The sequence below is a fragment of the Drosophila virilis genome, chromosome 3 (genome assembly GCF_030788295.1).
Source record: "Drosophila virilis strain 15010-1051.87 chromosome 3, Dvir_AGI_RSII-ME, whole genome shotgun sequence".
In the NCBI taxonomy this organism is placed as follows: Eukaryota; Metazoa; Arthropoda; class Insecta; order Diptera; family Drosophilidae; genus Drosophila; species Drosophila virilis.
The window spans coordinates 2,353,078-2,375,354 of NC_091545.1; the positions used below are offsets into that span (position 1 = coordinate 2,353,078).

Sequence of the window (22,277 nt, forward strand, 5' to 3'; positions counted from 1 at the left end):
CATTATCAGTATGCAAAGGTCTTGCCATTGTCGAGTTTTATTATTGATTGTTGTGTTTGGAAAAAACCATGTAAATGCCACGAGCGCAAATAAATAACGTTAGAGTATTACAAGTAGTGTTCGGGTACCGTTATCAATTTTGGATAGTACAAATCAACCTGGCTTGGCGCATGTGCCGAGCATACTGGCAGGCCATGAATGAACCTGAATTATGCTCAAAGCATACACCCTTAAATTGCCTTAACCAAAAATAACACAGCTCTCCCTATCCCTCTTACTCGCTTGCTCGGCCATTCGCTCTCTGCGCGCAGCAGCTAACGGTGTATGCGTGGAGAAACAGTTAAAACGGCATTAAAATCGAAATCGATAAGTACGCAAGGCGTTTTGTGAGAAAAGCGTGAAAAAAAAAGAAAAGTTTCCTTTTTAATTAGGCCAGAAAACAGTTTGAAATTCACGAATTTGCTGACAAAACAGCAACCAGAGCATGTCCAAGAAAAGTGTTAGCCCCTAGAATAACCAGACATCGTAGTGCTAGAAAAATGCAATATTACTAGACGAGCTCTGCTTGAGCATAAATCGATATCAGCAGGGGGACAGCCTGGGCCAGGGCTGCTGCTCCAGTGAAAAATTTTCATATTGAATTTTCCAATATAATTTGCACGATTATGTAAAAGTGCTTAAGAGGCTGCATTTGCTCTGCTTGCCTTCTATTACATAAGTTTTTCATTTGGCCAATATCATTAATACCGTTTTCCAATTCCCCAACCATCCCCCGCACACCCTACACTTGCAGCTGCTCAAGGTAATGTAAGGCCATTTGATTGGAGCTCGACTAGAACCAAACGCTTCTCTGCTTGATAAAAAAAACCGCGCTAGTTGCCAAAAGCTAAACAAAATGCAGCCGCCGCCGCGCAAGGTAAACCCCCAGGCAGCTGCCATATACTGCCCAACTGACATACCCATCATCATATATCACATTCTAGGGTAACTATGTGAAATTCCTAAAGAATTTACACACGGAGCAGGTGGCCAAGTTGCAGCTAAAGAATCAGCATGAATGCGATCTCCTGGACGACATTCGGCAGTTTACGCTCAAGCGATCCGCCATTGAGAAATCGTATAGCGAGGCGCTGCTTAAGATCTCATCGCAGTATCTCAACAAGAAGATACCCAATATACCCGATATTAAAATGGACGGCATGGAGGAGCGCTGGTAAGTTACCGGAACATCTGAAACATCTGGCAAATCTTACTCCAATTTCCCAAACTTACTAAGGAACATGTGGAGCGTTTGGCGCACCGTTTTGGAGGAGAACGAGAAGCTGGCACGCGCTCGGCTCGCCGCCATCGAGGTGTTCCAGCAACAGATCGCCGACGAGTCCAAGGTGCTGCGAGATTACAAGCTGGCCATTGCCAAGCGTTCGCTGGCGGGCATTGTCAACGTGCAGAAGGAGCTGCACCTGAGCGTTGGCGATGTGGACAAGACCAAGAAGTCGTACTTTGATGAGGAGCACTGCGCCCACGATGTGCGTGACAAGGCCAAGGACATTGAGGAGAAGCTCAAGAAGAAGAAGGGCTCGTTCTTTCAGTCCATAACGTCGCTGCAGAAGAACAGCGCCCGGGTCACATCGCGCAAGGAGCTGCTCGAGGAGAAATCCTCCGGAGCACGCAACGACTACATTCTGAGTCTGGCCGCCGCCAATGCCCATCAGAATCGCTATTTTACCGTCGATCTGCAAACCACAATGACCACCATGGAGAACTATGTCTTCGAGCGGGTCGCCGAGTATCTGATGCTAATGGGGTAAGTCCGGGTTCTGTCTACGATAAAGAATGGTATGCGTTTTCTTCCTGCTCAGTTGTCAGCTCCAAGGCAAAGAATTAAGAATCACAAATGAGGTGCATTCATTGTTCACAATTTCTTGATTCCGCTCGGGATCCAAAAAAAATAGTTTCCATTTTCGGTCAGAAAGGGTTGCCCTGGGGAAGGATGAAGGAAAACATGAGCTACACTTGAACTTTTATAGACCTTTCACTGCATATATCTGATCGTATTATATGACATTTCTGCAATCTTCTACAGCCGCACAGAGCTGCTAACCTGTTCGGCGACGCAGAATAGCTTTGGCAAGATTCGGGATCAAGCACAGCAGCTGACCCGGGAATATAATTTGCAGTGCTGCTATCTGTTCTATCCGGTGCTGAAGCAGCATATACAGTACGACTTTGAGGCTTGCGATAATGATCCGGTACGGAAGGTGACCACCGAGCACGACTCGGCTGCCGAGACGCTAACCAAGGAGGCCAAGAATCTGGCGGGTCGTGTGGTCAAGGAGAATGCCTCGATACGCGAGCATGCCAAGAAGTTGGCACTGTGTCAATCGCTGCGGGATGCCGGCCAGCGTACAGATCCCAACGATCCGAATGGACCCGATCTGGATACGAAAATCGACGAGTTCCGCGATCAAATACGTCGCTCTGAAACGGAAAAGGCCAAGGCGGAGGCGTGCCTCCAGTGTCTGCGCGATGGCGGCATCAATGTGGACGAATGGGTGCAGGAGGCGGAAATAATGGGCGTCCAGGAGCTAACACGCTCGGCCAGCTCCATATCCATGCGCACCGATGCCTCCGGCCAGGGTGAAAATCCCAGCTCCGACTCGTTCTACGACAGCGACAAGGAGGAGGCAGCCGGTGCCACGGCCGTTGCCGTGGCCAAGCCCAAGCCGGAGCAGCAGCAGCAGTTCTCGCGGGATCGCACCTTCAGCGACAGCGACGAGGAGCCCGAGGAGCAGGAGAAAGCACAGTCAAGCTCGGCGGCACCGGCGCAAATGTTGAACGCCGGCAGTGCAGGCGGCTGGGACGATCCGACCGAGGTCAATTGGGAGGAGGCCGAGGACGACAAGGACGAGCCCATTGTGCCCGAGCCCAAGGAGGCCATCTTCAAGTGCACTGCGCTCTACAGCTACACGGTGAGTGCGACAGCTGGGTAGATCTTCATGGGCTTAGCTAATAGAGTTTCCCGATCTTAGGCCCAAAATCCTGACGAGCTGACAATTGTTGAGAATGAGCAGCTGGAGGTGGTGGGCGAGGGGGATGGCGATGGCTGGCTGCGTGCGCGCAATTATCGGGGCGAGGAGGGCTACGTGCCGCACAATTATCTGGACATTGAACAGGACGCGGCCGGCGTCGCCTTCAATGGTAGTTCTGGCAATCAATTGCGCTCACAAATCTCATTCTCATCTGTCGATTATACTGTTGACAACGAAGATCAGACCGTGGACTCAATGCAATCGCCCGACCAGGTATCGGTCATAATGGCGCCACAAAAGCGTCTCAAATCGGACGTCGAATGGTGCATTGCGCTCTACGATTACGATGCCACCGCCGAGGATGAGCTCACCTTCGAGGAGGGCGACAAGATCAAGATTATCACCAAGACCGCGCACGGTGTCGACGACGGCTGGTGGGAGGGCGAACTGGATGGCAAATTTGGTAATTTTCCCTCGCTGGTTGTCGAGGAGTGCGACGAGATGGGTGAACCGCTGAGCGAGGGCGTCGACGATGAGTCACCGCCGCCAACGGCAGCGCCCAGTTTTGCATTGCCGCCGGCGCCCGCTCTGCCGGCAGAGTATGCCCACGAGCTGACGGACATCACGGAGGATATGTTCGGCTCACAGGATACGGCAGGTAAGTTGCCACAAAGTGCGCCCTAGGTTAACTCAGTCAATAAATCTTTCGCCCTCTCGCCCGGCTGCAGATGAGGATCGGGACAGCGGCTATATACCCAATGGAGCTGCAGTGCCCAGCATGCCTCCGCCAGGTAATTGTCCTGGCCATTTACTTTCGTCACTTCTCTGTTTCTCTCTCCAAACTACGCTCTCTTTTTACATATTTATATAACACACGCCACATCGATCTCTATAGAACAAACATTCTCTTATGTATTTGTTTCATGTTTCACCAAAAAACTCGAAAGTACTCTTATACCTGCTTTTATATATTCTCTAGAGGTACCCAAACATAATCTTCAAGTGCAGCTCGTCCAACTACTAACCACCACTAACTACCAATACCACCACCACAATCACAACCAACCACCTCTGCCAAAACCTACTGATCTACTCCAAACCGTCACTGTAACTATTTTTCAAACTAGAGCCCAGCATTGAGTCAGCCTTAAGCCCGGTTGGATACTCAAACAATTATTTCAATAGAGCGAGTCAAGACTTGATATTGTTCGGTTGTACAACAAAAAATTGAGTCTCTCGATTCGCCCGAAAGTTCGGTTCAATCGCGTTCGTTTTAAGTTCGATTCGTTTGGTTGCGTTCGAGCTCGAACATGTTGCAAGCTCGAGCAGTTCGAACATCGTTTTTGTTTAATTCGTTCGAGTATCCGAGTGTGATACAAGTAATTTAATCGATGCAGGGCTCTATTTCAAACACAACCCGTTTAATGTGCTATCTCTTGATTGAGCGAAAAAACTTAAATATTGTTTAACGTGTCCTAAGCAAGACCAGAAGCTAAGAACTAAAAACTAAAATTCTTTACAGTGTTCTTTAGGCTGCTTTACAACGTGTCTCCTCGTGTGTTGGTGTTTCCTGCTATGCTACTAATTACGATCTCTACGATTTTGAAATTTTGTATTGGTTTTTTCTTTTTTTGATACCTTCTCATTTTCAAGATTGTTTTTTTTTTTTTTTTGTAGTTAGTAATTTGTGTGTATTTGTCGCACCATTTTTAACCAATTGGTATTTTTAATCACAATTTGGTATCTATTTTTTTATTGCTGTGTAAATTTTGCCTTTCGCTCCGTTTAAGAAACTTTGCGTCTCCAATGTTTCATATTTTAAATGGTTCTTAACTTTAATCCTAAAGTGTGCTGTTATTGCTTTCTTTATGTGTGTACATATATGTACTTGATATCTTATTCGAGTCTGCGATTGCAGTGAATATTTTCGTTAAACTATCTTCAAAACCTTCTTAATATTCGTAGATTGTTTAATATAGGGTATGCAAGAGTGCTGCTTGCTAGCTTTGATAATTTATACAGATAAAAAAGTTGTCAGATTTTATCTTTCATCTGAAAATAAGTTTGCAAATTAAACAGTTAGCAGCTGCTGTGAATACCCTATAGCAAAGATAATGGTTAATGTGTCCCAAATGTAGTTCTGTTAAATAAATTAAGTCGAGTCCAGTCCAGTCGAACGACTGGCAGATACTTAGTACTTAATTCTTAAAAGTACCCTTTCTGGCTCTCCTATATAAGTATATTATTCTCTTTCCTTGCTTTGAAGTTTTAAAGCTTTCTACAAATATGCAAATATATTTTCGGCCCCCAAGTGCTATCCAAATATGTATTTCTTGGAACTTTCTTAAAATACATATAGCATGTGCATGCGCCCCAGTCGAAACATATAAATAAATGTAAATATATACAATATTATTTTGTCTTATATAATTTATAATATTTTTATTTAATTATTGAACCCTTTGTGTATAAAATTGTCTAGCTGTTGGATGTTTTCCACGTTAAAGATCTTGTTCCCTTAATCGAGTCTTCTAATATTTAATTGAGATTTCACCGCTCTCTCTCACTTGATAAAGGGTTCTTAAAAATGCGAATTTATAATTTGAAAACCAAGTCCTGATTGAATTTACTAAATCAAGTTTTTCTCTTATTTATATTTAATGCTTACTCAGTGCTTATACAAGAGCCTGGCATGGAGGTAATTACAACTAAATATCCTAATCCAAAATATTTTTATATGTAGTACTTTTTAAACCAACTGATTGACTGACGGACGGACTGATTGATTCATGGACGGACTCACTGATTCAGAGACGGAAAGACAGACGAACTGATATGTTATATATTATGTAATGAGGATCCACGATAAGATACGGGTTTCAAAATTCCACCAGAACGTATGAAAAATTCGTGAAAAATATTGTGCAAAATTTTTGCACGAAACAATTTAGCTTACTGTCCAACCGCCTGTAATGTCATTTCCAACGGTCTTTGTGTCAATTCACTCACTGGATTTTTTCACACTTTTCTGAAAATCTACTAAATGGCCGTCAAAGCTTTGTTGGGTGAAGTTGTCGGTTCAAACCCATTTCGAAGCGTCTTTGCTTTTAATTTGTATCACATATTGCAATTTTTTCCCACCTCGGTGAAAAATGTAGACCGTCCGATCGGATTTGAATTCACTTTAAAGCCCTATTCCAGCTGCAATAGTGGAAAATAGGCTGATTGCAATTGAAGGCAACTTTTATGATTAGCAACCGTATTATTCTTTCTGATGATACTTATTTCACATCTTTTGCGAGGCGAAAAAAGTAGATTCCATGTTTTGATTCTTAATGTCATTTAAATTTGCGGAGGGCCCATACGCACAAGTCATGAATAAAAATAAATTAGCTAAAAAACTAAGTAAATTTGTGGAAACTAATTGACATTTTGTCTATTGCAGGACGATTTCAGTGACGATGAGAAGCCGCCACCGTCGTTACCGCCACCGCAGTTAACCAAACCGGTTGAGGGCGGAACGGCGACGGCCACCACAGCGAATAGTTTGAATTTAGGTATGGCACAAATAATTGTTACCGCTGCAACCCCAATGGTTGAAGACGGTGCCGATAAATCTTTCCCACCAGTAGGAGAAAGGGACAATTCACAGCAAGCACAGAAGGAACAGAAACCGGTGTTGGATAAAAAGCCCGATATTGTCCCGAAGCCGAAGGCTAAAGTTGCGGCACAGAAGCAGCCATCGCCGCCGGCAGCGTCCGCTGCCAAAGAAGGTAATATTGGTGTTGGCGATGAGCTGGTTGGGGTCGGTGGTGTTCAGTTGGTTTCCAATGTAACCATAACACTGACAGAGTATCCATCCTGTCATGCAGAGGATGAACAGTCTTTCCTGGATGGCAGCGACTCCAACGCGGCCGATGTGCCCGTCCTGCAGCAGCCGGATGATCCGTTTATTGAGAAATCCGCAGCCGGCGTTGTCCAGGCTGTTGGAGCAGCTGTTGCTGTTGAGGGCGGCAGCACTGGATTTGAGGCCGACTTCGAGGCCAATTTCGATGCTAATTTCGATGATGCATTTGCCGCCAGCGGAGCTGCCGCTGAAGCAGGACCTGCAGCTGGTGGTGGGAGCGGGGGTGGCGGTGGGGGCGGCGGTCAGTCGAGCAGCTTGGACTTGAATTGTGAGGCACCGGCCGAGGATGTTATTGAGACGCCCAAGCAAGTGGTCGGCGGACGGGCCAGCATACCCGAGGAGCTAGACTCAAATCAATTGGCACGCCTGGAGAATCTGAAAGAGTCGAATGCCTAGACAGCTAATGCCAATTCCCTAAAGGCAACAGTCTGGCTCTACTTAAATGTTGTTCGTTATCTTTTAGGCACACACACACAACAAACAATGAGCACGATAAACGTTCTATATAGAGACTAAAAACCCGAAGCGCTCAGCTTGAGAACCACACACTGTATTCAATTAAGACAAGCAAGCACATATACTCTCACAGACAGGCGGGTCGCTGCGACTATACAATAAACACAGATAATCTAAGACAACGATACAGCTCAATAAACTCAAGCCCCGACCAGATCGGAAGGCCATATAGTAAAAGTTCTTGGTATAACCCCTTCTCTATCGATGCGGTCGTTGTAGTTCTCTCAGTCTCTGAAACGGATCTTCGAATATCAGCTTATAATCGAGCAATAATATATATATATATATGTATTTATATATATATGTGTATATATCTAAGTCAACTACATATTAATACGTATTCTAGTTAAAAATATAACATATATATATATGTGTGTATAATTTAATTGCGCTTGATTAACAGTACGAATACCAGCCAAAATTTCAACTCATAGTCAAATATTAATGTTCTGTTGCAAAAGCAAACGTAATTATAATAATATTAATTAAATATACTCATTGTTAGCACTAGGAATTGTGCATAACGTAGACAATTTCCTTTCAGCTTCAAATACATATACATATATATCTATGTATATGTATGTCTTCTTTATGTATATCGTTGTACACTGTTATTGAAAGTCTACTTAAATTAGTTTAATTTAGTTCAATTGACTTGTTTTGATTATACCTGAAATGCCTATTGAAATTTTTGCGAATCGTCTAGTTAAAATACTCAAAGCATAAATCATTGATTAACGTATGTAGAGCTCTCTTTGGGTTCAGTTAAATATAAAAATAAATAAATATTATATACATCAAATTATTGAAATATACCGCAATGTATTGTATGTTAATTTCCGGTGTGGCAAAGTTCTTGTCATAAGCAAAAACTTCTGTTTAAAGGATTAATAAATAAATAAACATTTCAAAACAGTAACTACCTTGACTTTACTTTCAAGCAACTGTGGAGAATGGGTGAAAGAATAAAATTTAGAAAGATGTTGGTAAAAAAATTAAATATAAAAAGAAATAGTTGATAGATATAAATATCCACGGTCTCGCCTGTGGTACGTGTACATATTTAGAAGAAAGATTTATCTAGAGGCCGAACCATGAACTAAGAGCCAAGCCTCGTTAAACTCGGATGAGACAAATCTCATCATCGGTCAAAACCGAGTTATGGGGTGGGAAAATTTCGACTTAAGTCTATATAGGATACAATTTTTACATGAATTTCGACCAAAAAAAATGTTGCCAGATTTATATGCACGATTGATCTAGAGGCTAAACAATGAATAAAAAGCAAAACCTCGGGCAAATCTGATGAGATTTGACCGAGTTATGGGGGTGGGAAATCTCGAACTAAGTCTATATAGGATGAAGACAATATTTTAGGGTATAGTTTTTACATGAATTTCGACCAAAAATAATGTTGCCAGATTTAGATGTACGATTGATCTAGAGGCTAAACCATGAATAAAAAGCCAAACCTCGGGCAAATCTGATGAGATTTGACCGAGTTATGGGGGTGAGAAATTTCGACCTAAGTCTATATAGGATGCAGACAATATTTTAGCGTACAATTATTACATGAATTTCGACCAAAAATAATGTTGCCAGATTTAGATGCACGATTGATCTAGAGGCTAAACCATGAATAAAGAGCCAAACCTCGGGCAAATCTGATGAGATTTGACCGAGTTATGGGGGTGGGAAATCTCGAACTAAGTCTATATAGGATGAAGACAATATTTTAGGGTATAGTTTTTACATGAATTTTGACCAAAAATAATGTTGCCAGATTTTGATGCACGATTGATCTAGAGGCTAAGCCATAAATAAAAAGCCAAGCCTCGGGCAAATCTGATGAGATTTGACCGAGTTATGGGGGTGGGAAAATCCAACCTAAGTCTATATAGGATGCAGACAATATTTTAGCGTACAATTATTACATGAATTTCGACCAAAAATAATGTTGCCAGATTTAGATGCACGATTGATCTAGAGGCTAAACAATGAATAAAAAGCCAAACCTCGGGCAAATCTGATGAGATTTGACCGAGTTATGGGGGTGGGAAATCTCGAACTAAGTCTATATAGGATGAAGACAATATTTTAGGGTATAGTTTTTACATGAATTTCGACCAAAAATAATGTTGCCAGATTTAGATGTACGATTGATCTAGAGGCTAAACCATGAATAAAAAGCCAAACCTCGGGCAAATCTGATGAGATTTGACCGAGTTATGGGGGTGAGAAATTTCGACCTAAGTCTATATAGGATGCAGACAATATTTTAGCGTACAATTATTACATGAATTTCGACCAAAAATAATGTTGCCAGATTTAGATGCACGATTGATCTAGAGGCTAAACCATGAATAAAGAGCCAAACCTCGGGCAAATCTGATGAGATTTGACCGAGTTATGGGGGTGGGAAATCTCGAACTAAGTCTATATAGGATGAAGACAATATTTTAGGGTATAGTTTTTACATGAATTTTGACCAAAAATAATGTTGCCAGATTTTGATGCACGATTGATCTAGAGGCTAAGCCATAAATAAAAAGCCAAGCCTCGGGCAAATCTGATGAGATTTGACCGAGTTATGGGGGTGGGAAAATCCAACCTAAGTCTATATAGGATGCAGACAATATTTTAGCGTACAATTATTACATGAATTTCGACCAAAAATAATGTTGCCAGATTTAGATGCACGATTGATCTAGAGGCTAAACAATGAATAAAAAGCCAAACCTCGGGCAAATCTGATGAGATTTGACCGAGTTATGGGGGTGGGAAATCTCGAACTAAGTCTATATAGGATGAAGACAATATTTTAGGGTATAGTTTTTACATGAATTTCGACCAAAAATAATGTTGCCAGATTTAGATGCACGATTGATCTAGAGGCTAAACCATAAATAAAAAGCAAAACCTCGGGCAAATCTGATGAGATTTGACCGAGTTATGGGGGTGCGAAATCTCGACCTAAGTCTGTATAGAATATTTTAGGGTACAATTATTACATGAATTTCGACCAAAAAAAATGTTGCCAGATTTAGATGTACGATTGATCTAGAGGCTAAACCATGAATAAAAAGCCAAACCTCGAGCAAATCTGATGAGATTTGACCGAGTTATGGGGGTGAGAAATTTCGACCTAAGTCTATATAGGATGCAGACAATATTTTAGCGTACAATTATTACATGAATTTCGACCAAAAATAATGTTGCCAGATTTAGATGCACGATTGATCTAGAGGCTAAACCATGAATAAAGAGCCAAACCTCGGGCAAATCTGATGAGATTTGACCGAGTTATTGGGGTGGGAAAATCCAACCTAAGTCTATATAGGATGCAGACAATATTTTAGCGTACAATTATTACATGAATTTCGACCAAAAATAATGTTGCCAGATTTATATGCACGATTGATCTAGAGGCTAAACAATGAATAAAAAGCAAAACCTCGGGCAAATCTGATGAGATTTGACCGAGTTATGGGGGTGGGAAATCTCGAACTAAGTCTATATAGGATGAAGACAATATTTTAGGGTATAGTTTTTACATGAATTTCGACCAAAAATAATGTTGCCAGATTTAGATGTACGATTGATCTAGAGGCTAAACCATGAATAAAAAGCCAAACCTCGGGCAAATCTGATGAGATTTGACCGAGTTATGGGGGTGAGAAATTTCGACCTAAGTCTATATAGGATGCAGACAATATTTTAGCGTACAATTATTACATGAATTTCGACCAAAAATAATGTTGCCAGATTTAGATGCACGATTGATCTAGAGGCTAAACCATGAATAAAGAGCCAAACCTCGGGCAAATCTGATGAGATTTGACCGAGTTATGGGGGTGGGAAAATCCAACCTAAGTCTATATAGGATGCAGACAATATTTTAGCGTACAATTATTACATGAATTTCGACCAAAAATAATGTTGCCAGATTTAGATGCACGATTGATCTAGAGGCTAAACAATGAATAAAAAGCCAAACCTCGGGCAAATCTGATGAGATTTGACCGAGTTATGGGGGTGGGAAATCTCGAACTAAGTCTATATAGGATGAAGACAATATTTTAGGGTATAGTTTTTACATGAATTTTGACCAAAAATAATGTTGCCAGATTTTGATGCACGATTGATCTAGAGGCTAAGCCATAAATAAAAAGCCAAGCCTCGGGCAAATCTGATGAGATTTGACCGAGTTATGGGGGTGGGAAAATCCAACCTAAGTCTATATAGGATGCAGACAATATTTTAGCGTACAATTATTACATGAATTTCGACCAAAAATAATGTTGCCAGATTTAGATGCACGATTGATCTAGAGGCTAAACAATGAATAAAAAGCCAAACCTCGGGCAAATCTGATGAGATTTGACCGAGTTATGGGGGTGGGAAATCTCGAACTAAGTCTATATAGGATGAAGACAATATTTTAGGGTATAGTTTTTACATGAATTTCGACCAAAAATAATGTTGCCAGATTTAGATGCACGATTGATCTAGAGGCTAAACCATAAATAAAAAGCAAAACCTCGGGCAAATCTGATGAGATTTGACCGAGTTATGGGGGTGCGAAATCTCGACCTAAGTCTGTATAGAATATTTTAGGGTACAATTATTACATGAATTTTGACCAAAAATAATGTTGCCAGATTTAGATGCACGATTGATCTAGAGGCTAAACCATGAATAAAAAGCCAAACCTCGGGCAAATCTGATGAGATTTGACCGAGTTATGGGGGTGGGAAATCTCGAACTAAGTCTATATAGGATGCAGACAATATTTTAGCGTACAATTATTACATGAATTTCGACCAAAAATAATGTTGCCAGTTTTAGATGCACGATTGATCTAGAGGCTAAACCATAAATAAAAAGCAAAACCTCGGGCAAATCTGATGAGATTTGACCGAGTTATGGGGGTGGGAAATCTCGACCTAAGTCTGTATAGAATATTTTAGGGTACAATTTTTACATGAATTTCGACCAAAAATAATGTTGCCAGATTTAGATGCACGATTGATCTAGAGGCTAAACCATGAATAAAAAGCCAAACCTCGGGCAAATCTGATGAGATTTTACCGAGTTATGGGGGTGAGAAATTTCGAGCTAAGTCTATATAGGATGCAGACAATATTTTAGCGTACAATTATTACATGAATTTCGACCAAAAATAATGTTGCCAGATTTAGATGCACGATTGATCTAGAGGCTAAACCATAAATAAAAAGCCAAACCTCGGGCAAATCTGATGAGATTTGACCGAGTTATGGGGGTGGGAAATCTCGACCTAAGTCTGTATAGAATATTTTAGGGTACAATTTTTACATGAATTTCGACCATAAATAATGTTGCCAGATTTAGATGCACGATTGATCTAGAGGCTAAACCATGAATAAAAAGCCAAACCTCGGGCAAATCTGATGAGATTTTACCGAGTTATGGGGGTGAGAAATTTCGAACTAAGTCTATATAGGATGCAGACAATATTTTAGCGTACAATTATTACATGAATTTCGACCAAAAATAATGTTGCCAGATTTAGATGCACGATTGATCTAGAGGCTAAACCATAAATATAAAGCCAAACCTCGGGCAAATCTGATGAGATTTGACCGAGTTATGGGGGTGGGAAATCTCGACCTAAGTCTGTATAGAATATTTTAGGGTACAATTTTTACATGAATTTCGACCAAAAATAATGCTGCTAGATTTAGATGCACGATTGATCTAGAGGCTAAACCATGAATAAAAAGCCAAACCTCGGGCAAATCTGATGATATTTGACCGAGTTATGGGGGTGAGAAATTTCGAACTAAGTCTATATAGGATGCAGACAATATTTTAGCGTACAATTGTTACATGAATTTCGACCAAAAATAATGTTGCCAGATTTAGATGCACGATTGATCTAGAGGCTAAACCATAAATAAAAAGCCAAACCTCGGGAAATCTGATGAGATTTGACCGAGTTATGGGGGTGGGAAATCTCGACCTAAGTCTGTATAGAATATTTTAGGGTACAATTAATACATGAATTTCGACCATCAATAATGTTGCCAGATTTAGATGCACGATTGATCTAGAGGCTAAACCATGAATAAAAAGCCAAACCTCGGGCAAATCTGATGAGATTTGACCGAGTTATGGGGGTGGGAAAATCCAACCTAAGTCTATATAGGATGCAGACAATATTTTAGCGTACAATTATTACATGAATTTCGACCAAAAATAATGTTGCCAGATTTAGATGCACGATTGATCTAGAGGCTAAACAATGAATAAAAAGCCAAACCTCGGGCAAATCTGATGAGATTTGACCGAGTTATGGGGGTGGGAAATCTCGAACTAAGTCTATATAGGATGAAGACAATATTTTAGGGTATAGTTTTTACATGAATTTCGACCAAAAATAATGTTGCCAGATTTAGATGCACGATTGATCTAGAGGCTAAACCATGAATAAAAAGCCAAACCTCGGGCAAATCTGATGAGATTTGACCGAGTTATGGGGGTGAGAAATTTCGAACTAAGTCTATATAGGATGCAGACAATATTTTAGCGTACAATTGTTACATGAATTTCGACCAAAAATAATGTTGCCAGATTTAGATGCACGATTGATCTAGAGGCTAAACAATGAATAAAAAGCCAAACCTCGGGCAAATCTGATGAGATTTGACCGAGTTATGGGGGTGGGAAATCTCGAACTAAGTCTATATAGGATGAAGACAATATTTTAGGGTATAGTTTTTACATGAATTTCGACCAAAAATAATGTTGCCAGATTTAGATGCACGATTGATCTAGAGGCTAAACCATGAATAAAAAGCCAAACCTCGGGCAAATCTGATGAGATTTGACCGAGTTATGGGGGTGAGAAATTTCGAACTAAGTCTATATAGGATGCAGACAATATTTTAGCGTACAATTGTTACATGAATTTCGACCAAAAATAATGTTGCCAGATTTAGATGCACGATTGATCTAGAGGCTAAACCATGAACGAAAAGCCAAACCTAATGAAAATCAATTGAGTTTTGACTGAGTTATGGGGTGTCATAAGAAGGTAAGTCTTTGAATCTTCAGAGTTTTCTTATAAGTTCCACACTTAAAAGGTATATAACCAATAACTTGGACTATGGAGACCATAAAAGGAAAGCAAATTGAAATGTATTAATTTTTTTCCATATCTTTATTCGTATTCGCTTCATTTGCAATATTATAATAATTATCTTTTTGGTTTGGATGTTGCCCCGTTTGTCTTTACTTGACGCATTTCATTTTAGCATTCAACTTAATTTTATAGGTTCGTTTTTTTTTTTGTTTGGTTTCTTGTTCTTGTTCTTTCTGTAACATTTATTGCGTGTTTGTTATGTGTGTATTTATTTTTTTACGCTATAGATATTTCATTATATTGTTATTCTTTTTTTTTTTTGTTTTTGTTTGTTTTTAGTTTTATTTTTATATATAACGAAATTAACACAGTCAAAATTTGTGATCAGTGATCAATCATTACATACGCATTACGTTTTAAATTAATTTATTTTATTTTGTTTATTATTATTACTTTTGTTCTTGTGTTTTTTGGTTTTATGCCGTTTTCAAACAGTTACATAATGCTTCTTGCTTATCTAATATATCGGGGTATTTATACTGGGTTGATTATTTTGAGCAACGGAAATGTGCAGAGTTTTGTGATCGAAGTGAAAAACTGATGCGAGAGACTTTTTTGAAAATATAATTGACAAGAGGTCGAGCTGTGTCAGTGCGAAATAAGCGAGTTATAAACAAAAACAATTGATTAACAAAAGAAAAAAAACAAAAACATAAGAAAAGGGAAATCATGTTCAAGAATTGACTGCTCCGTGGGAGTTGTTGTGTGTTTCTCGCTGGCTGCCGACATGTGCAGGTGATAATCATAACAAATCTTCATTTATTGCAATTAGGAACTTCTTTTAATGGACGGATAAAAAACAAAAATTATAGATACGTTAGCTGGTCTGCCTACAGCTGTCAATGGTTGTCTGAGAGAGATGTTTGGGTAATGCCTCGAAAAAGAATTTGCAAGTTTGCAGCTGGCGGAATTTGCAGCGAGTTGTGCAAGTGATTTGGCTTTTCTTTTATACCCTGAACTGGTTTGCCACTCCTAAATTTGAAGTTTATATTCATTTATATCAGGTGAAGAACGAGTAAATAATCGATATCTTCTGTCATTGTTATCGATAAATATCGATTTTGTTGCCTGCGCATAGATCGAAATGCTTGAGAGTCAGATACATAGAACTATGTGTTTAGCTTTTGGTAGAGTATAGACAGATTGGGAATATTTTACATTCGGATAACTAGACCTAGTTCTCGGAAAACTGCAAGCAACTTGTTTTGGTTTTCATGACATGTTAAAGAGCTGAAAATTTCAAGAAGATCGAACTTTAAGCACCGAAGTTAATGACGAATGTATTTGCCATGTGGGTTCAGGGTATCTAGCTAGTCGAGCACGCCCGACTCGAGTTGTTTTTTGTTTTTTTGTTAAGAAATGTATGCTGTTAACAATAATTGAGCAACAAATCAAATTAACAATTAGATAACAAGACTTAAGTCTTATAATTATTGAAATGCGTTACGTAAACATTTCATAAAAGTAATTTTCTTTGCTTGAAAAATTTTCTGCTATAAACAAAAAACTGAAACAATATCAGAAAATGTACAACCATAAGTATGTGTGTGTTTGAGAGTGAGTGGATGTCTGTGTGTGTGTGTGTGAAAGTTAAATATTCAATTTAAATTTTGCAATTTATTTTGTGCAATTTTCCAATTGTATTTGGTATTGTGTTGGGGATTATGGTTTCTATATATTAATAATTATAATTATTTTTATTAACATTTTATCATTATATTACTTTGGTTTGCATTTAAAAAATGTTTGGTGCGCGCTTATGAATGGTTATGTGTGTGTGTGTTCGTGTTTATGTGTGTGTGTGTGTGTTGCCTTGAACTAAATGCCTTAAATTTTTAACTGGTTTTGCTTATTTAAATACTTTAGAATTTCATTTTTTGAGACCATCATACATACATATATAATATACATACATTAACTATACATAATGTACATGCACAATGTAATTATTACATCATGCACATACATGTAAACTATGTCATACCATATGCATATATATGTGTATATGTGTACTGCGTATATGTATACATATCATTTCTCAGAGTCATTATAAAATGTGTTTTTGGTGTCTGGTGCCGCCCTCTAAAAAGGCGGCACCAAAAATGCTTCAAACATTTCTTTGGTTTCTTATGCTTCTTCTTCTATTCATTTTTGTTTTTTCTTCTTCTTCTTTGCGTGTGTGTGTGTGTGTGTGTATTTATTAAAGGGCTTGTGTCATTATTTGTCCTAAATGCTTTGCCTCTTGTTTCAGTTTTTATTTCTTTTTTTGTTTTTGTTAATTTTTATAAATATTCTTAAATATTTCCATTAAAAAATTTCACTATAGCCAACTAAATGTCATTTCTTGTTTTCATTTTTGACAAATTATATTGTTAACTAGGTGTAGAGTAAAAAAGAATATGAAAAGTAAATACATTAACTTAATTAATTCATTAATTGTTCTTGTTGTTTTCCATTTTTTTTTGGTTTATTTTTATACAAATTCTCAGCTATTTATCTTGGTTTTTTTTTACAACTAAAATGCTTCATTTTTTTTTTTTTGGAAATACGCTCCGAAACCGTTGAGCAGCTATTTGTTGTTGTTGTTATCGATTTTTGGTAATCGTTTCTTGTTATCGTTTTACGTTTTACAGATAAACCTCATATATCGCTTATGCATGTATCCAATTTTTCAATTTATAAACATTTTGATTTAACTATTTTTGTTTTTCTTCTTCTTTTTCTTCATAGTTTTTTTTTTCTCGGCAATATAATTGAATTCCGTCACCTGTATAGCTACAAAATATATGTATATAGTATATGCCAGTTATACATATATATTTATATTTAAATGTGCTTTTCTTTTTGTTTTTTTTTTTTTTTTATATTTATTTTTCTTTGTTTTTATCACCGATTTCACTTGCTGTCGCGTTCGAGTCGAGTTTTCTGCCTGATTCTAACTATGTACTGAAAAAGTTGTGTTCCTAAGAATAGTTTTTCATTGCTGTTCTCACTGTTCTTCCTCTTCTTTTTCATTATACCCTTGTAGTTAGGTGTTACAATCATGTGACTTGAGACATCTGCGAGCTTATAAAGTATATATATTCTTGATTAGCAACAACATATCGGTAGATATGGCAGGTTCGTTAGGCAAGTCTTTGCTGGCGTGCATAGGTCGGAAATTTCCGGATCGGACGATATATTAAACAGCTGCAATAGGCATAATGGGTCAAAAACTAAATTCTGGCATAAAAAACACACTTTCCTTCTTCAAAAACTTCCTGAAAAGTCCGAAATTGAATAGTCTTACGTTGCTTCTTATATATGGGGCATATCTTATTGAACACGGATCACTAAACTTGTATGTTTCGAAAGATTTCTTCACTTAACTTGGCGCTTACGAGTTCTACCAAGCTTTGCACACATTAACCATAACTTATCTCTCTCTTTGAAAAAAAAGCTCGAAGAGATTGTTTTTGGAATCTCAAGATATCTTAGCCAAGCTCTGCTATAAAAAGCATCTCAGTTGCCTTTCATTTAACTGCAAACTCTGCCATTAGAATGCTTTTTGTTTCTCTTTCATATAACCTCCAAACTTCTACAAGGGTATTCAATATTCGGCATGCCGAAGACAAACTTTCTTCTTCGTTTTATTTGAATTCTTATATTTCTTCTTCTTTCGGGTGTATTTGTGTAAATCAATTGCAGTTGCAGCTTATCTCAAATCCATGTAGGTAAGTACTTGGATCAACTGATCATACAAAAATCTAGGTAAAAGTTCAATTGCTTTACTTTCACTTAATTTATACGTGAGTGTGTTCTCGTGCATTTGTGTGTGTGTGTGTGTGTGTGTGTGTGTGTGTGTGTGTGTGTGTGTTTGTGTGTGTGTGTGTCTAGAAAGTTAATAAAGTAATTTTTGCTTGTTGTTGTTTCCTTCAGATGTATCTATATGTATCATTAGTTAGGTTATGTTAGGTTAAGTGTATGCGTTATAGGTATTAAGGGTAGCTGTTCCTCTGTTGACTGTGTAGATTTAGCTATTTGTCTATATCTGTCTGCTCTTCTTCTTGTTCTTTGTCTATAATATTCCTCAATTTATCGACAGTCTTGCGCCTAGAATTGTAATTTCATTTAGCTTACACTGCCAGTATACCTTATTACGGGAGTACTTTTTGCATATACTATATATATATAAAATTAATTGTTTGTTTGTAATTTTTTTTTGGTTTGTTTGGTTTACATATAAAAAACTCGTGCTACATATAGGTGCTTAAATACGTTATGTTATTGTATATACTCATTGCATAAAGTACACATACATATATTATATGCAGATGTGTCTGTGTGTGGGTGTGTGTGTGTGTGTGTTTGTCTATATAATAGGTATATGTGTGTGTCTGTCTGTATATAACTATTATATATTATCCATATACATACAACTACTCATATATAGCCGCCCCTCCCACTCAGCTGACTGTACAAAAAACTTTAGGCCTAGATATAGCTTACTGCTGCCTCTTCTTCTTCTTATTCTTCTTATCATAACTAATAAATTAAAACTTTATGATGATATATTTGTTTCTTACTTGTTTTTTTTTTTTGATGGTATTCGTGATTTCGTTAAATTTACTCAGTATTGTGCTAGGTTTTGGTATTCAAACTAAAACTCACTTTTAACTAAATACTTTTTGAGGAACTTTACCAAAACTTCAAATGTACTTATGTGTGTGTGTTGTGTGTTCGTGTGTTTGTGTGTGTGTGTGTGTGTGTGTGAGTATTATACTAAGCTTAAATGGTGCATTGTTTATATGTATTTATCGCTTTATTGACTGCTTGAACTTGTGTCTGAGTTGCTTTAACTAGTTGTAATTACATTTAACTAATTTTAATTAATTGTTATTTTCATTTTGCGAAGTTTTGCTCCTACTTTGCGTTTCTTCTGCTGCTGTTTCATCAGTTTTTATATACATTTTGTAAATAATATATCTTAAACGTCCCCACGTCATAAAAATCAATTTAACTATCAACTATCGTCATTGTTGAACAACTATTTTGTGATGCTTACGGGCTAAGTTTCTTTTTAGGCAGTTTCATTCAAATTTGTGTACATAACTCTATTTATTTTCGATTCGTAACTCGTCTATTGTGTGTTTCTTTCATCTACCCTGAGCCCATTGAAAATGACACGAGAAAGAGTCTGGGAATTTGGAATATATATACATTCCACTTCTCGCACTTTCACCATATTGCGAAATATCGTTGCTAAGAAATGGAGTTTGGGTCATAGCCGTAAGGTATATTGGTTAAAGATCTAAAAATATATTAGATTAAAAGGTGAACACCTTGCGCTTTGGCATGCGCACACATTTGGGTGTCATATTCAAGTCCTGAAACTCTCATTAAGATCGGACTATAAACACCGAAGTTACACAGGCATGCAGTTCCCACAAGGAACAGGGCATAGAAGAAGAAGAAGCGCATCGCTTCTAAAAAAACGTGAATAGGGTAACTTTTCGCTGGGTTCAGGGCATCTTCTAGTCGAGCACAGCCGACTTTAGCATTGGTTTCTTATCCACTTTGCTTTTGAAATTGTGTCGCAAAGTTTGTCTGGCTTTTATTATTTTTTGTGGTGTGCAATTAAAATATTCGGTTTATTCCCCTTCTTGCATTTGTTTGCGTTATTTTTTCTTTATAAAAGTTTTTGAAAATAAAATCGTTTATTAAAACTTGAATTAACTATTTTGCTTGTTTGTTTTTGTTTCGGTTTTTTTTTATATGCCCGATGCCATCCGCATACAAAAGGTGCCTTTGATAGTAATGCATAAGAATTTTCTTTGTATTTATTTGTATAATTTTTCTATGTGCAAATTATTTAAAAATTTTTTTATATATTTTTTTAGAGTAGTATTATTATTTTTGGTTTTCATTCGCTTTAAATTAATTAAATGATTTGATTAATTTGAAAAAATTTGTTGTTTTACACTTTTCCTACAAAATTTGGCCATTTTTCTTGGAAGCGCTAAAAAGTGTTCAGTTTTGAAAAATCAAGAAACATATTTTCGATGCCATAGACGTTATTCGTGTGAAGTGGTGTGTGCGGGTTGGGGGACGGGGGCGAGGGGGTTTTGTTTCAAAAACCATAAACTAAATTTAGTATTCGCCTAAACTAAGGAAGACCATTTGACTGTCTGCTCGGGAGGGAAGTAAGGGCTAAGTAAGAATTGTTACAAACCAAATGAAAACTAGTTGAAAATCACTCAAAAAATGTTTCTTTTACTTTGGTTTTCTTCTTCTTTTCTCTTTTTGAAGAGCTTTTCTTTGCAGTTAGGTTTTCTATATTAGCTTATGTCAATTGCATCGGGTGTATTAAAAATTTGAATTATGTGAGTCTGAAATTAATTTCTGTTGACTGTGCTTTTATTAATCCTTACTATTTGTTCCGTTTTTTTTATATCTTTATATTAATTCTGCTTCTTCTGCACCTTTTATATTTTCTACTATTTGCTTTTGATTATTCATCGTGTTGTTGCTGCTCCCCGTCTTCCTTTTCTTTATTTATGCTAGTTTTTTTTTAAATTTTTTTTTATTTTGCGTAAATCTATTTAACAATATTCTTTACTCTCGTCCGTAATATGTGTGTCTTTATTTTTTTTGTTATTATTTAAATTTTTATTTTTAGTATTTAACAATAATATGTTGCCTTTTGCATTTTTCCATATCGCTAGTTAAAATTAGTTTTTGGTTAATCATCTGTTTTTTTTGTTTTGCTTTAATTTTTTGTTGTTTTTATTTTTTTTTGTTGTTTTTCAGCGCCTTGCACAGTTTAACTCTCTTGTGCGCTGTTGTCACTTGTTGCCGTCGCCTCCTTGGGGGGCGTGGCCATTTATTCCTCCCCGAGCAGGACAAGATCGTCGGCAACGACATCGCTCACGTGCAGGTAGATAATCCAGTACATCAGATTGAAGCACACAAAGCACACGGGAAACACAATGCGCGAGTATTTGTCAATATCCGAGGGCGTTATGCCCAGCAATTTGTTAATATCCTGCGAGAGGATCACAAATTATTAAAATATACCATAGGATATTCTAGAAATCAACACGGAAAGCAAAAAAAAAAAAAAAACTTTTCGAGATTCGGTTAACTGAACACGGCAAACGAACGAAAGGCGATTTTAAAGTTTAAGTAAATAAATTAAGTAAATATAAAAATCAAAATTCTTAAAAATAAACTTGAAGCATAAAAAGACGAACGAAGAAGCCTTAAACTTCAAGTGCGATTTCAGAAGACTGCATAAAACAAACAATTCTGGGTTCAAACTTAAAAATATTGCTCAAAGAACAATTTATAAATCCACAATAAAATAATCGAGCGAAAAAGAACCTTTAAAATTCAAGTACACTCTGCACGAGATATTTGAAATTAAATTAAAGTAAGACTAGAACTATAGAACTAAAATTTGATGTCATAAAAAATTCCCATTTAGCTTGATAAAAGATATAAAAAATATTCTTGATTTGTATATCTTGTTTTAAGTACAAAAGGCTGGAAGTCTTAAAAAAGGATATAATTCTTAAAACGAATAAATTTCTTAAGTAAAGAATTATTCAAAACATAAAATAAATTATTATTTATGCATATAAAATCTTTTTTTGAGTAC

At 37.5% G+C, this 22,277-nt stretch overlaps 2 protein-coding genes across 17 annotated transcripts in view; one reads left to right on the forward strand and one right to left on the reverse strand.

The window, feature by feature from the left end:
- Positions 1-231: 231 nt before the first annotated feature.
- On the forward strand, positions 232-8,358 carry nwk (nervous wreck). Of its 9 annotated transcripts, XM_032435539.2 has the most exons (11): positions 232-370; positions 794-916; positions 984-1,213; positions 1,277-1,804; positions 2,084-2,969; positions 3,030-3,198; positions 3,268-3,687; positions 3,758-3,820; positions 5,702-5,727; positions 6,475-6,802; positions 6,902-8,356. In XM_032435539.2, exons 2-11 carry the CDS (start codon positions 896-898, stop codon positions 7,330-7,332), a joined length of 3,102 nt encoding a protein of 1,033 aa, XP_032291430.1. In that variant the 5' UTR covers positions 232-370; positions 794-895; the 3' UTR covers positions 7,333-8,356. The 9 variants fall into 9 exon arrangements, with proteins under 9 accessions (XP_032291430.1, XP_070064138.1, XP_070064139.1 ...); XM_070208037.1 differs by having other exon boundaries at positions 3,030-3,687; positions 6,475-6,586; positions 6,659-8,357; XM_070208038.1 differs by having other exon boundaries at positions 3,030-3,687; positions 6,475-6,586; positions 6,662-8,357.
- Positions 8,359-15,039: 6,681 nt separating this feature from the next.
- Positions 15,040-22,277, reverse strand: part of Rdl (Resistant to dieldrin) — a 44,542-nt gene continuing 37,304 nt past the window's right edge. For all 8 annotated transcript variants that reach the window (XM_015175534.3, XM_070207930.1, XM_015175532.3 and 5 more), the window contains one exon: positions 15,040-21,662. In XM_015175534.3, coding sequence (XP_015031020.1) covers positions 21,501-21,662 — 162 coding nt within the window. In that variant the 3' untranslated portion in view covers positions 15,040-21,500. The remainder of the gene's footprint in view (positions 21,663-22,277) is intronic.